The sequence below is a fragment of the Prosopis cineraria genome, unplaced genomic scaffold (assembly GCF_029017545.1).
Source record: "Prosopis cineraria cultivar Desert tree isolate PC_DT_omini unplaced genomic scaffold, ASM2901754v1 PC149, whole genome shotgun sequence".
In the NCBI taxonomy this organism is placed as follows: domain Eukaryota; kingdom Viridiplantae; phylum Streptophyta; class Magnoliopsida; order Fabales; family Fabaceae; genus Prosopis; species Prosopis cineraria.
In genome coordinates this window covers 1,099-27,657 of record NW_026555476.1, presented here as the reverse complement: position 1 = coordinate 27,657, position 26,559 = coordinate 1,099, and the positions used below count along the sequence as shown (strand labels likewise).

The 26,559-nt window shown below is 31.8% G+C and overlaps 2 protein-coding genes across 3 annotated transcripts; one reads left to right on the top strand and one right to left on the bottom strand.

Moving 5' to 3' along the window:
* Positions 1 to 316: 316 nt before the first annotated feature.
* Positions 317 to 905, bottom strand: LOC129295581 (uncharacterized). The gene has a single exon (XM_054934117.1). The coding sequence runs from the start codon at positions 800 to 802 to the stop codon at positions 500 to 502; it is 303 nt and encodes a 100-aa protein (XP_054790092.1). The 5' UTR covers positions 803 to 905; the 3' UTR covers positions 317 to 499.
* Positions 906 to 11,738: 10,833 nt separating this feature from the next.
* LOC129295584 (triacylglycerol lipase SDP1-like) lies at positions 11,739 to 17,091 on the top strand. 2 transcript variants are annotated; one of them, XM_054934120.1, is made up of 4 exons: positions 11,739 to 11,873; positions 11,988 to 13,926; positions 15,279 to 15,422; positions 16,033 to 17,091. In XM_054934120.1, exons 2-4 carry the CDS (start codon positions 12,511 to 12,513, stop codon positions 16,879 to 16,881), a joined length of 2,409 nt encoding a protein of 802 aa, XP_054790095.1. In that variant the 5' UTR covers positions 11,739 to 11,873; positions 11,988 to 12,510; the 3' UTR covers positions 16,882 to 17,091. The 2 variants fall into 2 exon arrangements, with proteins under 2 accessions (XP_054790095.1, XP_054790094.1); XM_054934119.1 differs by having other exon boundaries at positions 11,753 to 13,926.
* Positions 17,092 to 26,559: the final 9,468 nt, after the last annotated feature.

The following is a 26,559-nucleotide window of genomic DNA, read 5'->3' as shown; positions in this document are numbered from 1 at the left end:
CCGTTGGTTTCCAATTCCACCGTTCGCATAAAGAGTCGTGTCTCTGTTCTGCTTCCATGGTCGAGGAAACCATATCCACCATAAAATCACTAGATAAACTTATTCAACGAAGTCACGAAGAAAGAATCGCATTAAAGTGGACGAAGGATAAAAAACAGAGAAGAAATACGTCGAAGCCATCGTGAAACATAATAATTCCAGAGCTTCAGGAATCAAAAGCTCTGGTTCTATTCGACGACGATTCAAGAAGTCGCATATACACGCGCAACTTTATTTTCTCGGCAGGGTGAAAGAAAAACTGAGAGAAAATTAAGCATTGAAGAAGATAAACATAAGATTCATGGGTTTTACAGAATCCTCTCAAATAAGCAAATATACATAAAAACTAATTAAAACGCAAAAATTGAGATTCTAATTCTAGCAAATAAAAGAAAAGAAGAGAGGGCTCTATAGGCATAACAACTAAGATCTTTGATTGGGTTTATGGCGAAAGCAAGATTCAAATATTGTCAAAGTCGTCACCGTCTTCGATCAAGGCCACCAAAGAGAGGGGATTTATGGAGTATCTGGACGGCCTCTTCTCGACCTTACTCATGCTCACAGATCGCTTCTTGCGATTATAAAGCAGAGCATATTTAGAAGGGTGCTGCGGCTTCTTCTGCTGCTGCTCCTGAGGACGAGGATCTTGGAAGGGGAGAGCGGAGGGTTTAGCAGAAGCAGATTCCAGAGACGAAGGAGAAGGCTGAGGACGAGGGTAAAAGAGATCAGTGGGGAAGAAGTTGTATTGTTGAAGACCAGCCATGGGAGAATATTGAGAGGAAAACAGAGAAGGTTTTAGGAGAGTGTGTGCATGGGTTGGTGGGAGAGACTTGGTTGGGTACTTGGGTTGATGTAGGCACTAAAGGTAGGGAGGGCTGCATTTATAGGCCGATCAGAGAACAGGAGAAGCTTTTTAAGTTTGTGGAGGATTGGGAATTGCCTGTCTTGGAGATCTATCCTAATTAGTCCGTGATTATTAAGCATTTAGATTTTAGTTATCCCCGCTTAACATCACGTTTCTCTCTTAATTATTTTTTTGTCCATCATAAATTATATCATATGTAATTAAATACTCATCAAATTCTATTTATAAATCAATTACAACATATGTTATTAGTATAAAAAAAATCAAATTTTATTAACTTTATATAAAAATTTAATAAATTTTCAACCTTATTATTATTAAATATACATACTTAAATAATATATTTTAAAAGAGTGATAAGTAAGGCCTATAACATTAATGTCAAATTAAAAATTTTAATATTAAAACATGATATATTGAATACTGAAATTTGAGAATATTAATGTTAAAAAATTTTAATTTAATATTAATGTTTCTAGAAGATCTTTATTTATTATTCTCCATATATTTGTGTTGAAAATGTAATTGTATAAAAATAAGTTTAAAAAAATTCTTCCATCTTCAACTTATAAATAAAATTACCTATTCCATTCCTATGTTTGTTCATATTCTCGTGCTTGCGATTCTTTTATCGTTGCTAACATTTCCATTATGTGAAATTGTGAGCTACATTGCGTTTGTTTGGATGCGTGGGATTTAAATTGAAATCAAATCTTTCAATAAGATTCATAAAAAATTATGAATTTGAATCATACATTTTATTATAGTTCATTCGCAACATAGTTAATTGAAATGTGAGCCACATTATTCTTTCGTTGCCATTCTATTTTCATTTTTTATCTTGTCTTTTTTATGGTCTTTAAATTTGATTTTGAAAAAATTTCAAATCATCTAAATAAGAAATTTTAAATATGTAGATTTTAAATGTAAAATTTTAAATACAGAATTTTAAATTTTAAATTAAAAATTAAACCCAGTCTCGCTAATCCAAAACTTACCTAAATCCGCAGAATATTACCCCCCCATACACAAAATTCTTATATCTTTTTTCTCTTAAACAATAATTATATTATATTTCAGCCATATATTTTCAATTATATTTCATGCATCTTTCTGAATACTAATAGCTAAGTTTGCCTCACTCGTGTTTTTGTCCCGTAATCTCTCTCTTTCTAATAGCAGAAGTCATATTGATGGGGAATGACACTCAAGTCTCTTTACTGGGGAAAAAAAAAAAACAAGTTACAAATACAACATTACAAAATTGTAGATTTGATAAGTAAAGTTGCAAATTTCTAAAAATTCAATAAAAAAAATTTTTAAATTTTTTTGCATTTTATAAAAATAAAAAATGAGTTGAAAATTCAAGACAATAAAATTATAGATTTACCTCATAATTTTGATATTTTGTAATTTTATTTTTTAAATTTTTTATTTCATCTTCTTGAATTTGTAATTTGTTTTAATTTTAATAGAAAACATAAATCTTAATAATTAAATTTGAAAATTTCAAATTATTATTTAAAGACTTTCAAGGATTTCCAACTTTATCCCTTAAATTTGTAATAATTTATAACTCGCTTACCCCATTTAATAAAAAATGTAGATTTTAATGATTAGATTTGAAAAATAAAATATTATTATTTGATCATTTGTGGAAATTGACAACTTCATTTTTTAAATTTGTAATTTTTTTTAGTTGAATTTTCAATTTAATTTCTTTAGAATATGTTGCATTATACAAAAATGTCATCTAAGAATATAAGGGACCTACTTTGCATTTAAAATTTAGGAAGAATGACACTTAAGACCCTCTCAAAAGAATTTATTGTAATGAGAGCTTATTAATTTTTTATTGGACATTATCTTATAAAAATACTTACATGTTATTGTTAAGAACTAAACCTTAATTTATTAAATTTTAAAAAAAATTAACAAAAAAATATAAGTTAAAATTTAACTTTTTAATAATATCATATATGTGTTTTTATAAGACAATGTTCGATATAAAACTAATGAACCCTTATTCATTGTGATAAATTCACTTAAAAAAGCTTTAAATGTCATTCTCCCTAAAATTTACAGTGAATTTACTTGAATAAAATAATTCCTTTATACTCAAGTGTCATTCTGGTTTGTTATCCCTTGATTATAGGTTATGAATACGAGCACGAGGTATTATTAATTCACTTTCAACCGCAAGTTTTTCCCTTATGTTATCTTTTTTAAATCAAACTAATATATCTTTTATTTATTTGTTTATTATATGTGTGATAGGTTATAAGCTGAATTTTACATTCATTCAAGACATGGTTTTGACGAAAATCACCCCCTTGTTCAAAAATATAAAATATTTTTAATATAAAATGTTTACAAATATAAGACATCTTAGTTCTTTCAAGATGCAATTAATGATGTTTTTTCAAAAATAATTTTAACTGAGGATGTAATTAATAAAATTTTCTAATCAAAATACCTTGTTAAATAGAAATAATAATGTAAAAAGCATGTACTTTTACAAACAATTAGTTAATTTATTAAAGGTGTAATTAAGTTAAAAGAAGCTTATAATATTGAACGGACAAAGTATGAAATATTTTAACATTAAATTTATATGAAAAAATCTATATTGATATTGATGATTTTATTTTATTAAGTTAAATTTACACTACTTCTACTCTAATTTGTAATATACTTTTGGAAGAGATATCATCTTTTAAAATGTAAAACACTTTGCTACAAATAAAATTTTATTAATTATATTTTTTTAATATTATACTTTCCATTACAAAAATTCTCAGGTAGACCAAATATACCGCGTCATTTATGTCTGTCCAATTAAAATATTCAAAGTCATCTAAATAAAATCTCATGTGATATAATTTTAATTGATTTCATTCTTATAATAAACTAATGGCCTCATGGTAAAGTTAATGATTTGGTTACTTCTACACCCATTCATATAATGTTATAGGTATTTATATTTTTTTTCTTACTTTATGATATTTGGTGTTCTTGATCGACTACTTTATAACTTTTTTTTTTTAAAGACTAGCCTTGAAGATGCAATGGACTTCGCACATTAATAAGAAAATATTACCTTAAATTATAAATTGAGTCAGAATTTTAACAAGTTAATTTTAAACTTCTATAATTTTATACTTGCATGTCCAAACCTATCAACAGGCAACCTTCAGGCCAAAAAAAAAGGGCAACCTTTGTACTAATTAATAAGTACTAGTACAATTTATGGAAATGACATATTCAATTAAAAATTCAACTAATCAATTTTTTTTTGGGTACGAAAGGAGGCCAAAGCCCAAAAAAAATAACTAAAAATTAATAACAATCTACTGCTCACCCCATATCAACAATAATAAAATCCTTCACTAATAAAGGAGCCATATGCCAAATCATTAAATCATCTACGGAAATGCCAAACTTAGCCAATGTGTCAGCACATTGGTTACTTTGCTGACAAATCACTCTTACCTTCACTTCCCAATTTCTTTTTAACCACCTACGTATCTTCCCCACCAATCTATTACCATCCTTCTTCTCTGTCTGCATAATTTGTTTAAACAAATTTTCTACATCAGTTTCTAGTTCTAGTTTCTTTATTCCCATGCTCCAGGCCAAATCAAGACCATAAACCATCCCCCAAGCCTCAGACACCTCAACATTGCACCAGCCAACCTTCCTCGCAAATCCAGCCACCCATTTCCTTTCGTGGTCCCTAATAACACCCCCACACCCAGCAAGACTATGATTGCCCCTTGAAGCTCTATCAGTATTTAATTTCAGCCATCCTACTAAAGGTCTTACCTACCACCGATTCTCACCCCTACTCCACTTCCTCAATTCTAACTGTAGCCCACTTTTAACAGCTTCAACATTTGTTGCCATATCCAATATACACCATCTAGCATTTAGGATACTCTTCTTTCTACTGTTGTTAAACAAAATATTGTTCCTTTCCTTCCATAGCATTTAACAACCAATCCTAAAAATAACACGCCATTCAAACCCCTGTACCCTCCTACCCTTGTCACTCAAATTCAATTCAAGCCAGTCAATCAACTGCAACTAAAAAAAAACACCACCACTCTTTACATTAGTTAAAGATTGCCACACCTCCTTAACACTCTTACAATCCCGAAGAGCACGCAAGGTAGATTCACCAAGACCACACTCAGCACAATTAATAGGAGCTCCAAACCTCTTATGCCTTAACTCCCTTATGTGTAGCTTGTCAAGTGCCAACTGCCACAAAAACATTCTAACACGCTCAGGACCTGGCCATTCCCAAATTAAAGATCAGAAAATGGAAGGCACACCTACATCATTACTCATAACCTTCTTATAACCATTGCGAACAGAATAATCCCCACTACTCTCTCTCCTCCATCTCAATTTATCAACCCCAACCCCTTCTTCAAGAGGAACTATAGCCATAATACGATTAGTACAAGAATCAGAAATCTAACCTTTAAACTTCCTCCAATCCCACTCCCCACTTCCATCAACAACATCTACAACCTTCCACTATTCTACCTTTGTTGGTAATTGTTTCATAACCACATCCACTAGCCTCATATTATCATCCATCCACTTATCATACTAAAAGGAAGTTGATCTACTATCATAAATAGACACTCGAATATCACCCTCAAACATTTCCCAGACATCACTCAAGTCTTTCCATATCAAGGAAGCATTCCTTGGGACACGAGGTTCCACTATTGCCTGTCCTTTATTGTATTTGTGTTTCAAACATTCTACCCATAGATCACTATAATTCATTCGTACCTTTCATGCCAACTTACTCAAGTAAGCTTCATTCATGCGTTCTAAATTCAAAATCCCTAAACTACTACTCTGTTTATCCTTCTGCATCTGCTTCCAACTTACCAAATGCATCTTTCGTGTACCACTATCCTGCCCCTAAATGAAATCCCTTTCCAGCCTTTCAATCTCAGCACAAATTGATTTAGGTAATTTACAAATCATCATCGAGTAAATAAGAATAGAGCTAATTACAGATTTAGCAAGAGTTACTCTCCCTGCAAAACTTAGAGTGTTGGCTTTCCATCTTGCTAATCTTCATTTAATCTTTTCCAAGATAAAGCCAAAATCCTAGTTTCTCAACCTATGATTTCATAATAGAATTCCTAAATAGTTCCTAAGATATTCTGTTAAAGAGAACCTTACTTTGCTTACAATTCTCCTCTTTACATCTAAACCATTATTTTTTGAGAACATAATGGCTGATTTCAACTTGTTCACTTTCTGGCTTGAAAACTTACAAAACTCATCCAAGCATTTCAAAGCGCAATCAATTTGAGCATCTGTAGCCACCCCAAACACCAACAAATCATCAGCAAACATTAAATGTGACACTCCAGGACCTCTCCTCCCTAAACTAATGGGCTCCCATCTGCCTTCCTACATAGCATCATTGATAACATGAGATAATTTTTCCATCACCAACACAAAGAGATAAGGAGAGAGAGGGTCTCCCTGTCTAATTCCCCTTGTTGGCCAAAACTTCTCAGTACAACCTCCATTCCATATCACTTGCATTGAAACAGATCGCACACACTTCATTATAAAATTTCGCACCTTCATAGGAAAACTAACTTCAATAATCACTTGCTCCATAAAATTCCACCGTACCCGATCATAAGCCTTCTTAAGGTCTATCTTGATCACAAAAAACCCTTTATCTCCCCTTATTCTTCCAATAGTGTGAATTAATTCTTGGGCCACCACAATATTGTCCTGGATATGTCTACTAGGAATAAAACTAACCTAGTTAAGAGAAATTAAATCAGACATACAACACTTTAACCAATTCACTAAAATTTTAGGAATGCATTTGTACAAAACATTGCACAAAGCAATAGGGCGCAATTGCTTCACTGACTTCGATCTTTCTACCTTTGGAATAAGTGTCAACAGAGTATTATTAACAGACTCCATCTCAACAGTCCCTTCCATAAGCTTACGAACCATATCACAAACCTCATCACCGACTAAATCCCAATCATATTGATAGAAAGCCGTTGGAAAACCATCACTACCAGGAGCTTTCAACGCTCCAATGGAAAACATTGCCTGCCTAATCTCCTCCCTGGTCACCTCCTACTCCATTGCACTTTTAACATCATCATTCAAGGTTTAAAAAGTTGTAAACATTTTCAGACAACATAAATCCTCCTTATCTTCCAAGAATAACTTCCTATAAAAATCCACAACCATCTTTTTTAACTCATCTACATCCTCCACCCAACTACCCTCCTCATTCATGAGCATCTTAATATGATTAGCTCTATGTCTCATCATAGTTTTTAGATGGTAATAGTGAGTGTTCCTATCACCATCATTGATCCACCTTAACTAGAGAGCTTCCTCCTGCTTCAACACATCTTTCAATTCTTGTTGCAACATTCTCTCCCTTTTACACAAATAGGGGTAAGGGCATCTCATACTATCAATTTTCCTCTGCACTCTACTTATTCTAGCTAATAGCCTTTGCTTTCTCACATTAATATCCTTAAAAATCTCCTTATTCTAGACCTTAAAGTGATCTTTTAACTCATACAAATTCTTATTAACATCTTCACCCTTTCTCCAATTTTGCTGCAAGAACTCACCATACTTTTCATGCAAGAGCCAAGCCGCTTCGAATTTGAAAGGCCTTTCTCTCCTAATATCAACCTGCTTATCTAGATTTAATAATAGAGGGTGGTGATCTGAAACAGCAAGACTCGGTAAAACAGTGATAGAAGCATTTTCAAACTGGCATCTCTACTCACTATTACAAAGGGCCCTATCCAGCCTTTCAAAAATACGATCATATCCAGGGATCAAAGGCCCTCTCCAAGTAAACCTATTCTTATATGATTGAACCTCTGACAAATTGCAATTGTTGATTCTATTTGAAAACAAAGAACATCTCTAATATAATGGAGCAGCACCTCCCTTCTTCTCTTCTTCACTTTGAATGTCATTGAAGTCCCCAACTACCATCCAAGGTTGCTCTATATACTCAGCAATCCTCTTTATATCCTCCTAAAACTCTCTTTTTCTACTCATTTTAGAATTGACATAAGTAAAAGTGATGCACCAAGAGACCTCATCGCCAAAAGAAATTTGGAAATGACCAAATTGTTTAGTATGTTCTAACAACATAAGTTTTACAACCTGAGATCTCCAAGCAACCCAAATCCCCCTTGCAAAACCTTCTCCTCTAATAACAAAGTGCTCATTAAATCCTAAACTTTGAAATAAAGACTTTGCCTGACCTCTATCCACTCTAGTCTCCACTAGTGCTATCATACTGCACTTATACTTATCCATCAACATCTTAGCACTTCTCTTAAAGTCTCTACTTTCAACCCTACGACAATTCCAAACTAATATATTTCTATTCATCATAACAAATTAATCGAGACTCATATTAATAGCCCTCTTGTCACTTGAAAGCTTCACATCATCTAAATGAATAACGTCATCCATTTCTTCATCAAATCCCCCCTCTATATCAAACATTAGACCCTCTTCTTCCTTATTAGGAGGTTTTTTTTAATTGGATCCCACGAAATGAAACCTACCTTATTCAGCAACATTTGATGCTCAGGCACATTAAGATCCAAAGCACTAAGTACTCCTTTATCCCTCACAATTTCATATCCATGCAGATTAACTATCTTCACATCCTCATTACAAGCTCTATTATTTCTTCTAAAGGTATCTCGAGAATCATCCTTAGGCTCAATAACAAATACAGGAGCCCTCTGACTACCTTCTGAAGTCACTAAATCCACCTTCATCCTATCAAGCTCTAAATCTTTCTTCCCCCTAGCTCTCTTAAGAGTTTCCCTATAAGATTCCTTCCTTACCCTAGCCAAAGGCACTACTACTAGAGGTATCTCTCCCTTCTCCTTTTCCTCCAACACAATACCATCCTTGCCACTATTAGACATAACCAAAGCTAAATTCTCTCCTTCTTGTGCCTCATCTTGTATCCCTTGCTCAAGAATCGTAAAATGTGATCCTAAAGGCTTCTGAATATTCCCTTTAGCCAAACCAAAATGACCCCGTCCTTCTTCCTGTCCTCCATTCCCTCTAAACCTTTTAAGTCGTTTCAGTTTTTGCATCAGATTCTAAGGCCCTAAAATATTACAACCAGTTTCAATCCTTGGCTCTTGCTCATTCCTTTGGACATCCTCATTCTCATTGACCACCCTCGCCAAGCATTCTCTATCAACATGCCCAAATTTCCCACAACAATAACAAAGCATATGCAACCCCTCATATTCAACCACATATTCAATACCATCAAAAACAATCAGAGGAAGAAGCGCTTCTAACAAGTTAACCTGTACCCCTATTCTACAAAACGTCACCTCGTAAGCAACGATGTCGACATATCAACTTTAATAGTTTTACCAGTCCGATCCCCAACATAATGCAACACTTCCTTATCACAATATTCCAACGAAAAATCCATCAATCTCACCCAAATTAACACTTAGTCAATTAAAGCCTTCATAGGATTAAAATTTGGTTCCATTTATGAATAGTAAGATAGTGGTCAAAAATCAGCCAAGGACCACCTTCTTGAGCCCATTTATAATCATCCTCATTCGTAAAGTTAACCATAAAAAAACCATTACGAAGATCAGTAATAGAAATCAAACCATGTTTCACCCACATCTTCCGTAGATTTAACTAAAGCTGGCAATAACCAATCCTCCTTCCCAACAATTTCACGAACAAACTCAAACGAAATGGCTGCTTCAATCTCTCCTTCTCCTCTTTTAACACAATGAAACTAAGAATTGACATCTTCCCTTTCAACTGCTCTTCAATATAAATCCTTAACTCCCTGCGTTTCCCAAACTCCTGCTTGCGTCAACTTGAAAACTGTTCAATTAAATCCTAAACACTCGTGAATCATTATAAAAAAGGGGAAAAAGGATAGAATGAAAAGAAACTCTCATATCTGATTACTATGCCTATTTATTGTTAACGACAACATTCACAATTTAATTATTTTAAGGATGATATTACTGTGATAAAGAATTCAGGACACTGGACGTTTTTATAAAAATAGTCCAGGAATAATAATAAACATTAATCCACAAACTTATAACTTTCTAATTATGTCCTTCTTTGCAATTAATAATCATAATAAATTGTTATTTAAAAGTTCAAAATATAATAAATAAAAATAGTAAAATTAAAAAATAATTATTTCATCTCTATCTTTTATTCTCAACTAACAAAATTAAATTTTCAAATTTTTTTTATATATTAAAGGAATGGAGGGACTATACGTGAAAGATTGAAAGGCAAGTAACTAGGAAAATTCCAACCAACCCCTTTGACTCAATATAATTTCAGTCAACTCTTTTTTTTTTGCCAAAAATTTTAGTCAACTCTCAGACTCTAAAATCTCACTACACATTAGGGAAATTAAAATGAAATTAAAAGATGAATCGAACAATCTTATTATCCTTGATGAAATTAGGCACATGAACAACTCATGTAAAAAAATGAGCAACTATTCAAGTAATATAGGTGAAATTTATAAATTTTATTAACAGGATGACATTACTATAAATTTGCAATTCTCATTCCCTCCACGTTAGTTAAATAGTTATTCATTTTTTCTAAGTGAGTTGTTTATACATGTAGCTTTATCAGGGAAAATAAGGTCATTTGAGTAAATTCTTTAATTTTAATAGGAACTGACTAAAATTATGTTAGGTCAAAAGGGGTTGACTGAACTTTTCCCTAAAGTTTCATTGCCTGTATTTTTATACACTAGTATTATCCAGTAGTAGGATTCAGGTTCAAGGTAAAATAAAAATGGGGTTCAATGTGGTGCTCACATGGTTGCGGCTTTGTGGATAAGATCAAGAAACATCAAGGAAAGAGACTAGTTCCCATTGTGTTGGGCAACTTGGATTCCTTAAGATAGTGTGCGCAGGTAAGATATAAATCCTGACTCAATAAATGATTTGTATTTTATTAAGTTCCTAATCTCGAAATCATTATTGGCCTCCCAAATTATGCATTAAAGCTTGAGGTTTGAGCTCCTATTATGTCTGAAAAATGTTGATAAATTGTTTGGTCTTTGTGTTAGAATGTGTCTAATTGTTACTTGGACAAAAAAAAAACATTTTTTATAAGTACAAACATTTTAATATCAAATGTTGGGATGTATATTTACATTTTAAGAATTGACATATTAGTCTCTGACTTTTAACTATAATTTTTTAGGGAGGATAATTTTTTGTCTTATAATCCCTTGCTATAATCATAAACAACAGTTAGGGTTAGAGCCTGCATGACGTGGAATTATACTTTTTAGTATTTGTTTTTATATATAATCAATTATATCTTGTTATATTTTGAGTACAGGGTAAATAAAGATTGAAGATATAATTAATTTTTGATGTTGATTGTAAACCTGCAAATGTTACTTGTAATGTAGGGTATAAGGAAATTTTTAATAATTTAACCAATGTTTGGCAGACATCTACCTCTTAAAATGCCATGCTCTATTTTATTTTTACTTTTTTTTGTTTATATTTCTTTCCTCCCCCTTTTTTTGGCCAACGTCTATATTTCTTCTTTATTCATATCTTTATATTATTTATCTATCACATTATCACCATATACCTTTCTCTTACATATAGTTTATTGATTATGTAGTTACTTTTTTTATTGTTTCATTGATAGGACTATTCAATGCATGTACCAACTGTTTTTATCTAAGATAGATTTACAAAAATAACCCGGGCCTTTGTGTGATAGACTAGTTCCTCCGAACGGATGAAACGTTCGCTTTCTCCATCGTCTCCTATCTCCACTTCATCCCCCTTTCGTATCAATCATGTAATATCCATCCAAATCACAGCGCGCTTTTCTGACTCGAGGCCTCGCCGCCGCATGAGTAATCTTTATCTCTTTCCTCATTCTCTGGATATAGCAGTTCTTCCTTGAATATTTTGTTGACCTTTATTTCTTCTTCTTGATTCACATATTCGCTTCATACCTCTATCGCTAGGTCCGTCTTCATTTTTTCAGCGGGGATTTTCTGATTAGGATCAGTCAACTTGTTTATCGAGGTCCTCCAGAATCTTATATCTGCTTGTGGTTTGCTTGCTTGCTTCTCGATTTCTCTTGGGTGCACAGGAAGTTGGGATCTGGGATTAAAGATTTTATTCCTTATTCTTGGAGTTTTCTTGTACTCTAATTCGTTTGATATAGAGAACTGGGGAAATTTCATGTACGAGTTTTGGAGTTGATCAAGTGAATTATTTTGTGATTCCTCTGTAAATAAGTCTCTTTTTTGTTGTCATGATTTGTCATAGATGCCAAGGATACCTAAATCGCCAAATTTGCTGTCTTGCACATTTTACTCTTTGGATAGCCAGAATGTCCGTGCATTTCATAAAATTCAGCACAACTTATTTCACATTATAATCCAGAACCTAGGATTCTTGTAATTATCTGTTTTCATCAGTTTCACTTAGAATTCAGTGTTCACTTGTGAGAACATACTGTTTGCTTCTTACTTTAGTTAAGGAATGGATATAAGTAACGAGGCCAACGTCAGCCCCTTTTCAATTGGACCTTCAAGTTTTGTTGGAAAAACAATTGCTTTTAGGATTCTTTTCTGCAAGTCTACCTCACATTTGAGGCATCAGATCTTTCGGCTAGTGCTGGGTCTCTTCTATAGATTCAGAGCGTGTATAAAACCCATTATATCATGGTTGCATCCAAGAAACCCTCAGGGGATATTGGCAATGATGACAATAGTTGCTTTCTCATTGAATCGGTACACAAATGTGAAAGCAAGGGCTGAGATGGCATATAGGAGGAAGTTTTGGAGAAACATGATGAGATCTGCATTGACATATGAGGAGTGGGCTCATGCAGCTAAGATGCTTGATAGAGAAACGCCAAAAATGAATGAATCAGACCTTTATGATGTAGAATTGGTGAGAAACAAACTTCAAGAGCTCCGTCACCGTCGTCGAGAGGGATCTCTTAGAGACATTATATTTTGTATGCGTGCTGATCTTGTTAGAAATCTAGGCAATATGTGTAACTCTGAGCTTCATAAAGGGAGGCTTCAAGTGCCCAAATTAATCAACGAGTATATTGATGAAGTATCTACGCAGTTGAGGATGGTATGTGATTCTGATTCAGAGGAGCTGTCATTGGAAGAGAAGCTAGCTCTCATGCATGAAACCAGACATGCGTTTGGGAGGACTGCTTTGCTGTTAAGTGGGGGTGCTTCTTTAGGAGCTTTTCATGTTGGTGTAGTGAAAACACTGGTGGAACATAAACTCTTGCCTAGAATAATTGCAGGTTCAAGTGTAGGTTCCATTATGTGTTCTATTGTTGCTACTCGGTCTTGGCCAGAGCTTCAAAGCTTTTTTAAGGATTCATGGCATTCATTGCAGTTTTTTGATGAAATGGGTGGAATTTTTGCTGTTGTTAAGAGGGTTATGACATATCGTGCTGTCCATGAGATCAGACAGTTGCAAATAATGTTGAGGCATTTGACAAGCAACCTTACATTTCAAGAAGCTTATGACATGACAGGTCGAATTCTTGGGATAACTGTTTGCTCTCCAAGAAAGCATGAACCTCCTAGGTGTCTCAACTATTTAACTTCACCTCATGTTGTTATATGGAGTGCAGTCACCGCTTCTTGTGCCTTTCCTGGCCTTTTTGAGGCTCAGGAATTGATGGCTAAGGATAGAAGCGGAGAGATTGTTCCTTACCACCCCCCATTTAATTTGGGCCCTGAGGAGGGATCCTCACCAGCACGTCGATGGAGAGACGGTAGTTTGGAGATTGATTTACCTATGATGCAGTTGAAAGAGCTGTTCAATGTCAATCATTTTATTGTCAGTCAGGCCAACCCTCATATTGCTCCATTGTTGAGATTGAAAGAATTTGTAAGAGCTTATGGAGGCAATTTTGCTGCCAAGGTAATGCAATTATAGACATGCTCCTTTATAACAAAAACACACAGTATACTCATATTCTTGTGTCTGTCTTTTGCCAGTGCATGCCATTATTTATTGCTTCTTATATGAGCTTGTTGCATTTCCATTGCCTGTATAATGTGATATCTGTTATTAAAAGGTTGGATTTCCCATGTGCTGTTGTTTTTCAACCCTTGCTTCATTCTGATCCATTTTAGGTATGGAGGTTCCTCAATTTGTGGCTAAGCTATGTGAATTGTTTATCTCCTTCCATTACCTTATATATGGTTTTGGTCTTATTGTTTTGTGGTTCTGGTTGTGTGTTTTGTGCATCTGTCCTTGTGTAATGTATATTTCCGAAATATAAGCACTATATAATTGTTACTTGTGGTACAAACGCTGTGTTGTTTCATGACCTCTCCTACACTCCCCCTTCTTTTCTCTACGGCAAAATTATGCCTGCAGATTATGGATGAGAGATTTTTCTCGTTAAAAAGGGAGGGTGATAGAAAATATGGCAAATATTACTTTAGGAGGAAATAATTTATTACTTCTTATTGCCTTTCATTAGTTTATTAGTTTTGTTATTTTTCATTTAACTTTTGTAAGTTTCCTTCTTGCGAAGGAAACCAAGCAGCAAGTGGATTCTTATTACTTTTCATTAGTTTATTAACTTTTGTAAGTTTCCTTCTTGTGAAGGAAACTAGGCAGCAAGTGGATGTTTCCTTGTTAGGAAGGAAACCTCATGCTTATAAATAGCATGACTTGTATTCAGGAAGGGAAAGGAATGTTTGAAGCATTATGATTTTCTGAAAGCTCCTTCTCTCTCTTCAGTTCTGCATCTCTCTTCTGTTCTCCCTCTCATATTTCAGTCACTTCTCTCTCTTTTCACCTTCTCTGTTCTCACTTCCCCTCCACCTCCCACTCTCTGTTTCTGTTTCTTCTCCCTTATTCTATTCTGTTCAAATCAGTGTGAGCGTGAGTGTTTGTGTTTTACATCAGAGGGAGGGTGGGAGAGGCTGTTACCATCTTCTTTAAACTAGCATACAATTCTAGCAGTGCATAAAAACTAATTACTCTGAGGAACTTGAATTATGATTCCTACATTGTGACATAATGAATGGCGGATGCACCTTGCAATCTTAATAAAAGCTACGAGTGGAGAATTTGTATGTTTAAGATGCTTTTTTTAAGCGCTTGATTGGGAATAATATTTTGTGTCTTTTTGTTGTCAGAGTTTATATCTAAGGTGGCCTGGTTTACAATTCTACATGTTTTCCAATCGATTCGAAATCTTTTCTAATATTGACATTTTTTTTTTGTGAACAATACTAACATGGGTTTTGATTCTGTAGCTTGCTCATCTTACGGAGATGGAGGTGAAGCATAGATGTAATCAAGTACTGGAATTTGGTTTTCCATTAGGTGGACTTGCCAAGTTGTTTGCTCAAGACTGGGAGGGTGATGTAACTGTTGTTATGCCTGCTACTCTTGCTCAGGTAAGTGCCCAGAGAAGATTTAATACTAGCAAGCCATTTATGCTAGGCGAAAGAAATTGTTTCGGCTATATATCATTGTTTCAGAAAAAATAAATAATGTCTAATGGTTAAGTTTCGACTAGGTCTCCACACTTGCTCTCTTGTCCTGAGCTCATGTTTCTCTTTACATATTTCTTCTTCTTCTTCCTCTTTTTTTTTTTTTACCTTCTTTCTTGACAATGTCTCGTTTATTAGGAAAAAGGTGATGCCTTAACAATACAAGTGTTACAGATTAAAGCAATTATCCATAGGCCTTCACTTAATATCTTGAACTTTTGAATTGATATGGCCTTTTAGCGTTGACATTAGATCATCTGTGATCAAATGGTCTTAAGTTTGATACTTATCACCCTTCATTCCTCGTAATCAAAATGAAATTTCAGAAGTTAGATGAGCTCAAGCTTTATCAAATTTTAAGCCCAAATGCCTTTTATGTACTGGGTGTATTGGGAATTATTATAAAAATTATTCATGTACCTTCGGCAATAGTTTAAACCTTTGAGTTGAAACTACAGTCGACAGTATTTGAGGAATCTTATGATGAATTGTTTCTTTCTTTGTCTTGCACCAGTACTTGAAAATTATCCAGAACCCATCCCACGTTGAGCTTCAAAAGGCAGCCAACCAGGGGAGAAGGAGCACTTGGGAGAAGCTTTCAGCCATAAAAGCAAACTGTGCAATTGAGATTGCTCTTGATGAATGTGTTGCCATGCTCAACCACATGAGAAGACTCAAAAGAACATCCGAGAGAGCATCTGCTACTTCTTCTCATGGTCTGGCCAATGCTGTCAAATTCAGTGCTTCAAGAAGAATCCCTTCATGGAATTGCATGGCACGAGAGAATTCTGCAAGTTCCCTTGAAGATTTTTCTACAGATCCCTCATTGCATCAAGGCTCTACTAAGAACTGGATGACCCACCGTAGCATCCATGATCATGGAAGTGACAGTGAATCTGAAAATGTTGATCAGAACTCTTGGACACGTTCTGGTGGGCCTTTGATGAGAACTGCTTCGGCAAATAAGTTTGTAGACTTCGTTCAGAGCCTAGATTTCGATGCTGAGCTAAATAGAGGTGTTGTGGCTCACTCCAATCGGCAAGTGGTTCAGTCCAATCAGAGCTCGAGGGTCTCAACACCTGACAGCATAATGGTGAATGAAGGTGATCTTTTGCAGCCTGAGAGGATCCATAATGGGATTGTGTTTAATGTTGTCAAGAAAGAAGACTTTACGCAACCTAGGACCCATGACCTTGAGCATCACAGCCACGAGGTTGCTGAATGTGTTGTTCAAAGTGACAGTCCAGGGAAGGAGATGGATGCTAGCTCTGCTTCTGATTGTGGAGATAATGATTCTACAACAGCCGATTCCTTAATAACTGATCATTGTTCCGCTGATGTGGGTAAGGATCAGAGCTGTTGATTATGAAATTTCTTCTTTTTCCAGATGACTTTTAAAAATTTTTTAAGTTTTTTTTTTACAATGTAAATACCACCACGTCTATCCTATTCTGCCTGTACATACTCTTGTGCATATCTGTATCTGTGTATCTGGATGCATGCGTCTATTTGTGTTTGTACTTTGTCCGGTGTTTTCAAGATGTATATACGCACACAATAATTACTGTGGTTAGCCTCTCCTTTAAAAAATTATTTTTGAAGGGCGAGGGCTTGGGAAGGTTAATTGAAAGAATTGAATTTCCTTTTACTTGGAAAATTAACTTCGCGATGGAAGAAAGTATTCCATCTTTATCTTTCCTTTTCCTACAGTTTTTCTCTTCCAAACAAACATGGCTGGTGACAAAGGTTGGGGGGGGGGGGAACCCTTGGAATAGACGGTTTTGGGAATATTTGGATGTACGATCAATAATAATTTGCCTAGGTATATGTTGGGCGTTTCTAATCCATTTTTGACAAAATGATCATCTCATGATCTATAGTGTGATTGAAGGAATCTTTTTGTTGGCATGTTTGGTCTCTAACCTTTTCTTATTTCCTGTTTGGTATGTTGGGAATGATTTTGATAAAAATAAAAACTGATATAAAAGTGGAGATGGATATGTAAATAGATGTGTATATAAGATTTAAAAATATGTTTGGCATATTTATAGAATTGAAATATGATTTGTTTTTTAATTTGAATGTTTAAAACATGAAAACACTAAAATGCCCTCATTTCCAAAAGAAAAAAAATCGCTCAAACCCAAATCATTAAAAAAAAAAAATCTTTCAACATCTCAATATTCTCCTTTTTTCAACACCTCCAATCTTCACACCATATTTGTTCTGTGAGATTGCATATTTTTCCAAATCTCAAAGCGCTACGCTTCAGCAACTTTGTGGTCTTTTGAATAGCAAATGAACAAATGGCTCGAAAGTGCCTGTTCGACAATCAAGAAGAACACATGGGATTCCATGAATACCTCAGAAACAATTTACCTAGAGCAATTTCAATTGTAAAACTTTATAGCTAACAGCTCGACAAGTGGGTTTCATGAATTTTAACTAGAAGCTCAAGAAGGGAGAAGAGATAAGTTGCTGTCAAGGTGAAGCCGAGAAATCATGGAGGTTGCTAAATGTTGTTGGTTGCAGATTTTGAAGAATGGTACTGGACTTTACCTCCTTCCATAGCATCTTTGGACCCTTGCCGTCACCATCATGGGGGAAGTGCTTGCTGCCATCACTATTGTTGGGGGTGGGGTTCATTGCCATTGTTGCCATCAAGGGTGGTGCTCGCTACCATTGACGTGGTACTTGTCCTCAGGGATAGGGGAAGGGTACGATGTGGGTCGAAGACGAAGGAAGGGGCACAGTGGAAGGATGAAATGATGGTTAGAAAACTGAGATTTTATCATAGAAAATTGGTGAAATTGGAATTGAAAATTTTTTAAATTTCATCTTACCAAACATATACTTTTCTCAATTCCATTCCATTTCTATGTCCATATTCACCCTTTTCGCTTCCATCATACCCAACAGGATCTTAGATGTAAGCTTTCAAACACTTTTTGAGGAAATTTCCCCCATCTTTTTTTTTTAATCAACAATTTCCCCTTCCTTTTGTTCCTCTATTCAAGCTGCAATCTCATGAGTACACAAGGCATATTATATTCCCTCCATCTCATTTTATAATACATATTTTTAGAAGATTTGATGTCTCTGGATATAAGACATTTTGCAAAAGAATAAGGTTTTGTAATGATAATTATTTTAATATTATTTATTATTTTATTTTTTAAATAAATTTTCTTCTCCCTCTTTCATTAATGAATGATATTTTTCTTGCCAAAAAATGAATAATATTTTTTGAAAGTTTATATGAAAAATTAACATTGTAAACGGCAATTAATGAATTTGGCATGTATAATTTTGCTCAAAAAATACTACATAAATTGGGATGTAGGAAGTATTATGAAATAAATCATCCAAAATATATAATCTCTAATAAACATACTCCTTCCGTTAAAAAATATAAGGTATTTTTTGAAGAGTTGGGTGTTCAAAAATATAAAGCATTTTTAATTTTTTGAAGTTTAATTATTTTTTTTTAAAAGTGCCCCTATCAATAAATGACTTTATATTTATTGTAAAGTGTTTAATAAGAATGAATATGAAAAGATAGAGTTAGTTTAAAAATAGGCAACTACTTTACTGAAAAGTAAGATTTAATTAAAAATATCTTATCTTTTTAATGGAGGGAATATATTGTACTAATATTTTCTCCCTCATCAACATTAATGAAGGATGAAAAGAAAAAACTGTAATAAAAAATCAATGACATACCTTATTAATTAGGGAAAAAAACATTTTCTCCTTCTATTCTAAATATGAATGGATCGAGTATATGAATAAAAAAAAAAGCCATCTTCAAACCTTTTTTGATTAAATGCAAAAAATATGTTAAAATATAAAAAATATTATAATTTTTAAAGAATATGTTTTAAAGTGAAAAATATCTAAGCATGTGTTTGGTTTTTCATTGATTAAAAGTAAATTAAGTTATTGAGCAAATAGAACCCTAAACTAATGCTCGAAAATCACGTTAGACCATGAACTCTTAAAACATGTAAAATAAACTTTGACCGTTAACTTTTTTAATATCATTATTGTGCATGCAGGTAGTGTAATAATCAAGGTTAAATTTGTAAGAAAATAAACCTTGGACAATACCTGCATAGATGGTAATAGTGTTAAAAAGTAAAGGTCAGAATTTATTTTGATATGAATTTAAAAGTTTAGAATTTATTTTGTGTATTTTAAAAGTTTGATATTTAGGACAATTTTCGAGTAAAAATTTAGGGTTCTATTTACTTATTAACCCAAATAAATTTATTAAAAGTTTATTTTATAAAAATTTATTTAATGAAAATTATTTTATTAAATTAAAAGTCGTTTGAATTGTACATGGTAAAATATACTTTTAAATATATAATTTTAAAAAGGATATTAATTTATAATAATTTATAAGTTTTACTATACAAATGTAATGTGTTTAAAATGTTTAAAAAATATGATAAAAATTTCAAGTAACATAAAATTTGATATGTTAAATAATAAAAATAAAAATATAAAGCTTAATGTATTGAAAAAAATTATATAATAAATAATTTAACATATATACATATTAAAAATTATGATTAATCATTTGATCTATAATATATAAATTAATTTTTAATTAAATTCGGAACTCTATTAAAATACGATAGAAATTACTAAACAAATAAACATGACTCGATAAAAGGCATGGAAATTTGAAGCATGGAATAGGAAATACCTAAATGAAAGAATTTTTATATCCACTATTAAAATAAAACAAACCATGCAATAAATAAGGTGGGAGGGTAATCACACACAGGAAAGTCAAAAGCCGAAACTCAACCTAAGACATCCAAGGAAATGTAAGGGTAATATGGTAAATTTAAAACCTAACAATAGAAAATCAATTTGAAAAGCTCCAATGACGTTAGCGTGTGTTTCCAAATCCACTTCCCATAATTACCTTAATTGTGCATTCAAAAAATCATTTTGTCTGATTATAAATTTTCAAATAACATCTTACATCTTAAAATGCAAAAGTACATCCGAGAACCGTAGTCGATGTGGAAAAAGAAAAACTTGCCAAGTCTCCTGAACTAAGAACATGGATTTCTGAAAATTCCCTTGAATGCAGAATTTCCTGAGAAATAAATTCATGACCAGTGGATAGCATAAGCTTACTAATTTATTAGAATTATTGTATTCCTTCCATCTCAATTGATAAGACAATATTTTTATAAAAATTACACACACCAATAAAATTATTAAATATAATTTACTATAATTTTAATTTTTTATAAATATTTAAAAATACCATTCATTAATAACAAGAGAAAAAGAAATTTATTTAAGGAATAGAACAATGAAGCATGATATTAAATAATAATTATTAATAAAATCATATTTTTATTGAAATATTTTATATTTTAAAATATCAAATCATTTTAAAAATATTTTATAAATTAGGGAAGCATTATTATCATATACAAATGCATGAAGGATCCACATTATTTGATGTACTCTATAATTTATAATCTAGGGTTTAGGATAAGTTAAGAGTAGCTACATTTTTATGTGGTAGACTATAGCGGTTCACAGGCCAAGAAGCATGAAAATATTGACACTTGGGGAGAAAGGGGAGAGAAGGACCACTCGTATTGATGTGGACTGAAAAGAATAGTGGTAGCCAGCTAGATATAAGGCCACTCTAGGCTTCTGCGAAATTAATTTGCAATTTTCCGATGTGATATTTGAAGTCCCACATTCATGATGAATGAGAAATAATTTTAAATAAAAATTAAATTAATAAATATAATAGGTAAAATTGGGGGGAAACGACTTTTGCATATACTAAATTATTTATATTTTACATTAAAATTAACTGAAAAAAATATTTAGTTTTAAATTTGAGAGAGTAAATTAATAGAGGTTAGGTATAGTATAAAGAGGTAGTTCCATGCAACATAAAAAACTAACATTTACTTTCTTTATTTAAAAATATAAAATATTTTAATTAAATTTTATTCTCAATAATTAGATATCTATTTTTAAACTAGCTTTATTTTTTTATATTTATTTTTATTAAATACTTTATAATAAATATAAATTTATTATTAAAATAAATATTTTTAAAAAAGTAATAATTATATTTTAAGAGATTAAAAATATTTAAATTTTTAAATTTTTAAAAAATATTTTATATTTTTTAATAAAAAGAATAAATTTTTATTAAAAGAAATGTTTATGTTTAGTGATGATGGTATCTCAACCATGATGCATTGTCTATGATGAAAGGATATTTATAAATAATAAAAAAGAAAATAATATTGAGATTGAGAAGAATAATTATGATGATCGTGGCTGAAACTGTGCAACGTGCTGCATGGGTCGAACTCGGATCTCAAGACACGAATTTATGCGAATATTAACAACATCCTCAGCTAAATAGAATCTTTAAAGCTGAAATTGCATTGAGAGTTGTGATTTCGGTTGTTTCAGGACATCTCTTCCACGGTCAAACTTTTACCACGTAACAACGTATTCCCCGTTTTGCACAACGGCACGTGTAATTTGGTGCTACAAGTTGACGCGCCTATATATTCAGTCCAGATTTTTTTTTATATCACTGGACTGAAATTTTATATTTTAATTTTAATTTCAATTATTTGATTTTTTTAGATTATTTATTTTAGTCTGCACATCCTTTAATTTCTTTTTTCTTGATACAATTTTAATGTCCATACAAGACATCAAGTTAATTGTTGCTCTGAAAAAGCAATGGACGATCCGAAGTCAAAGGCGTGTTTCCTGTGAATTATGATGACTTTATGGAAGTGGTGTGGTGGCCCAACTCCATTATAGTCCACAAGTGCTGCCACCCCACAGAGATTTTTATTTTCGGCCCTTTGCTATTGCAACTAGATTTTTATTATTGTTATTATTTAAGTCTTGTTCTGCTTTATTCGTTGGGAGAATAGTTATAAATGCACGTTGTTTTTTTATATTCCCAGAATATTCTTAAAAAATCAAATACTCTATGATTTATCAAAGTGGAAAACACACTATACAATCTTGTGGTATCATTTGAGGATTAATCATTAATGATGAATTCTTGATTGCTCAACTGTATTTTTCTTTTAACAATAGTTTTTTTTGGGCCAAATTTTAACACTATTGTTCAACCCTTATAAAATCATAAAAGTTGGCAGAATTAATTTATATTTACAACGACTTTCTAGATGATTGGTTTGGTTTGGTTAGGTTCAAGCTAAATAAAAACAAATAAAACCAAATTGTTTTTGACACGTGATAAAAACCAAACAAAAACTTTGTCGTAAATGGGTTTGGATGACTCTGATCTTCTTCGTTCTTTCTCTCTTTCTCCGTCTTCTTTTTGGTTAGGTTAAATTGCATCTGTTTTGGTCGGTTCTGGATACGGCCACTAACATGATACATTTTTACATGACTGGTTCTGTGGATTGATAAACAATAACGTTTAGCATTAGTGTTTGAATTTGACATTGATGCACTGAGTTCTTCTCAACACAATTTTCTCCCTCGAGGAATGCGACTTGTGAGGCAAATTTTTTAAGCTTGAGCCTATAAAAAAAATGAATGCTTGTAAAAGGACTTTGGCCCCACCAAAAAAAAAAGAAAAAAGAAAAAAGAATGCTTGTAAAAGGAGGAAAGCTAACGCATGGCCAAGAAGAAATCCACTCCTTTGGTTTGAAATGAACTAAAAGGCAACGAATGGTTAAATTAATAGTCTTAGTTAGCATTACCCAAGCATGGTTTCTAGAGTGTCAGGTTAGAATCTGGCCCCATGTATAAACAGAACCTCTAAACACGAAAATAAGTCTGCCAAAGCTGCAGACAGGGACGTGAATGGGCGCAGCGATTGGGATATGGGATTAGAAAAATTCTAAGGTTATAAATATTACAAAAGCAGCTCAATTCATTCAAACATTCATCTAATTTTATATAATATTTTATTTTTATTTTGATTTTATAAAATACCTTTTCAATCTCTAACCTAAATATTGTAAGCTTTAAATGATTATTTTTTATATCAATATTATTATTTTTTATAAATTAAATTTAACATGTTAACTTTTAATGATGTTCTATCAATATTTAAAAGTTTGGTGTAAAATTTTTTGATGGTAAAACAAACAGTATTATGATTAAATAACTTTAAAATACTTTATAAGGATAATATAATTAATAACAAACTTAATACTCCCTCCAACCTTTAATATAAGACAAAATTTAAAAGTTTGTTTTAATGCTTGATATAAGATAAAGTCAGAGTAATTTATATTTTTTTAACTTGACTCTCTTATTTATCTATTGTCATTTGAATTCCTAGAATACAATTTGTTTTGTAAATGGCAAAGAATGGTAAAGTTGAAAACATCTTTTTTTTAATAATTTTACAGATATAATTATCATTGTTTAATAAACATGCAATTGGTTAACTTCATCCTATATCAAGGATTGGAGTGGTATAATTTATGCTGAGGTCTGGTTATTTAATAATCCGGATATCATACACTATAGTACTGAGTTTTTATTTTTTCCAGTTATTAATGGCCGTAAAAATCCTGGAAGAAATTTTTAGTATATTAAAAACGAACTCGTATGGGAGTAAAATATTTAATAAACGAAATCAACTGGAACCTTGTAAATTATAAAAAGTTACAAAGACTCTCCCTTAATATTCTCTCTGTTTTTAAATATAAGAGAAAATTAAGTCATACAATTTAAGAAAATTGCTTGAGTGGATAATTATATTTGAAAATAAAAGAATAATTGAAATATCTTTGTACTCAATCAAATAAATTTACATAAAAGTCTTGTCTCGTGGACGAAAGCCATGTGAGAAGTAATTTTAAATTTTTTGTAATAAAAACTTACTAAAATATGTAATTTTTTAGGGAGTTATGCGAAGAAAACTCAAGCAACTTTGCTTCTTGAGGGATTGATAAAGAGGTTTTAACAAGATTAATTAATTTTAATTAGGTGTCAAATACTAAACTTTAGAAATTTATAATTTAATCTTTTAATTTTATAATTTCATTACGATAAATTTATAACTTATTTGTCAAATTTTAATGTGATTAAAGAATAAAAAATCATCACAATGAAATTCCAAATTTTAACTTGTTCTCTATTAAATTTAAAATATAATTAAAATTTATCACAATAAAATTGTAAAATTAAAAGATTGAGTTGTAGATTATTGAAATTTAATACTTGAGATCTAATTTAAATTAGTTAATCTTTTTAGTACCTCTCTTTCATCCTCCCTTGTTTTTATTAAAAAATAATTTATATCTTTAAGATTATTAAAAAAAACAAGTAACTTTTCAAATTTACCTTTTTACGTAGTCAAGATTATAATAGATTGTTACTTAGGAATGCAAATAATAATAAATAAATAAATAAAATTACAAAACGTATTTCTCTAGCTTTATTTTATATAAAAAATTAAAACAATAATAAATTTATTATCTCTGTTTAAAAATATGAGATATTTTTGACTGAATTTAATTCCCAATGAAATAATTATTTATCTTCAAACTAATCATATATTCTAATATTTAATTTTATTTAATAAAATATTTTATTTTAAAATAAATATAAAGTTATTTATTTAATAGAGATATTTTTTTAAAAAAAGTAATAATTATGCTTTAAAGAATAAAAATATTTTAACTCCGTAAAAAATCTCGTGTTTATAAAGTGAGAAGTACCTTGTATTGACAATGTGGATTAGGGGAAGCATTGGCATCACCGAAGACATTTTGTCATTTTGCGATGCAAAGGTCAAAAATTTAGTTAAGGAAAAAGCTGCCTTTGGGCCGAATAACCACTTAACTTTATTATTCCATATTCACGCTCATCGCCTCAGGCGATAACAATTCCCTTTGATAACTCGACCCGGTCGAACCTCCGGGTCAAAACCGTGTTTCTTGTCCCGTAAATCCCGTGTAACTTACCCCTTAAGCTTTTTTTTTGTGCTGATTGAGTAATCCTACGAAACACTCTTCTGACGTGGCATCCTAGCTGTTACGTTTTTCAATTAAGAAAATTATAATATTCTTAGGTTTTCAGGGAAACTGTGGCGTGTCCCTATACACGACATGTCCCAAACATTAGTTTGACGCGTGGGAAAGTTAAGAGGATAAAGTTTGCAAATAATATTTGCTGATGAAAAAAGGTATGCTGGTAATTAAATTAAAAATAAATAAAGAATGGTGCGTGGTTTCGGTGTGACTAAAGCGTTCTTTAGAAAATATGGATGCAACTTCCATGGAATTGAAGAGGCACGTGGTCGCGATATCGCTTCCTAGCGTGAGAATCGATGTATCTCTCTTCTTGGTAATTCCAGGCTTCAAGAGACAATATATTGTTGCCAGAAATTAACCCTTTGAACCTAAGATTATATTTTTGGCGTGCAATTTTTTTTTTGTAGAGTTTTAATTTGAATCTTGCAATTATTCGTAATACCAAAGTCATTTCACTTGGCATTAAATTGTCTTTTTGAGATAAATTATTATAATTAAAGGTCACTGCTACCGATTTATAACAAACAGTTCTTTAAATAATTTATCATTATCATTGCTTTCAAAAAGTTTTACTCACCTATTAAAAAAATAAAATATTTTTAATCTTTTAAGGTATAATAATTACCTTTTTTTATTATCTCTATTAATAAATGACTTTTTATTTACTATAAAGTGTTCGATAAGGATAAATGTAGAAAGATAGGATTAATTTAAAAGTAAATAATTATTTTATTAGGAGTTAATTAGTTTAAAAATATCTTATATTTTTAAATGAGGAGAGTATATGATATACGTGCATTTAATACATGAGTACATTTCAGCAAGAAGTTTTAGAGCTGGTTTGTTTTTTGTTTTTAAAAACTATTTTTTATTTTTTAAAATAGAAAAATTTTAAAATTTATTTGGATAAATGTTTTTCATTTAATTGTTTTTAAAAATATTTTAAAAAAAACAGAGAAATAGATATAATTTTAAGTTGTTTTCATTTTTTGTTG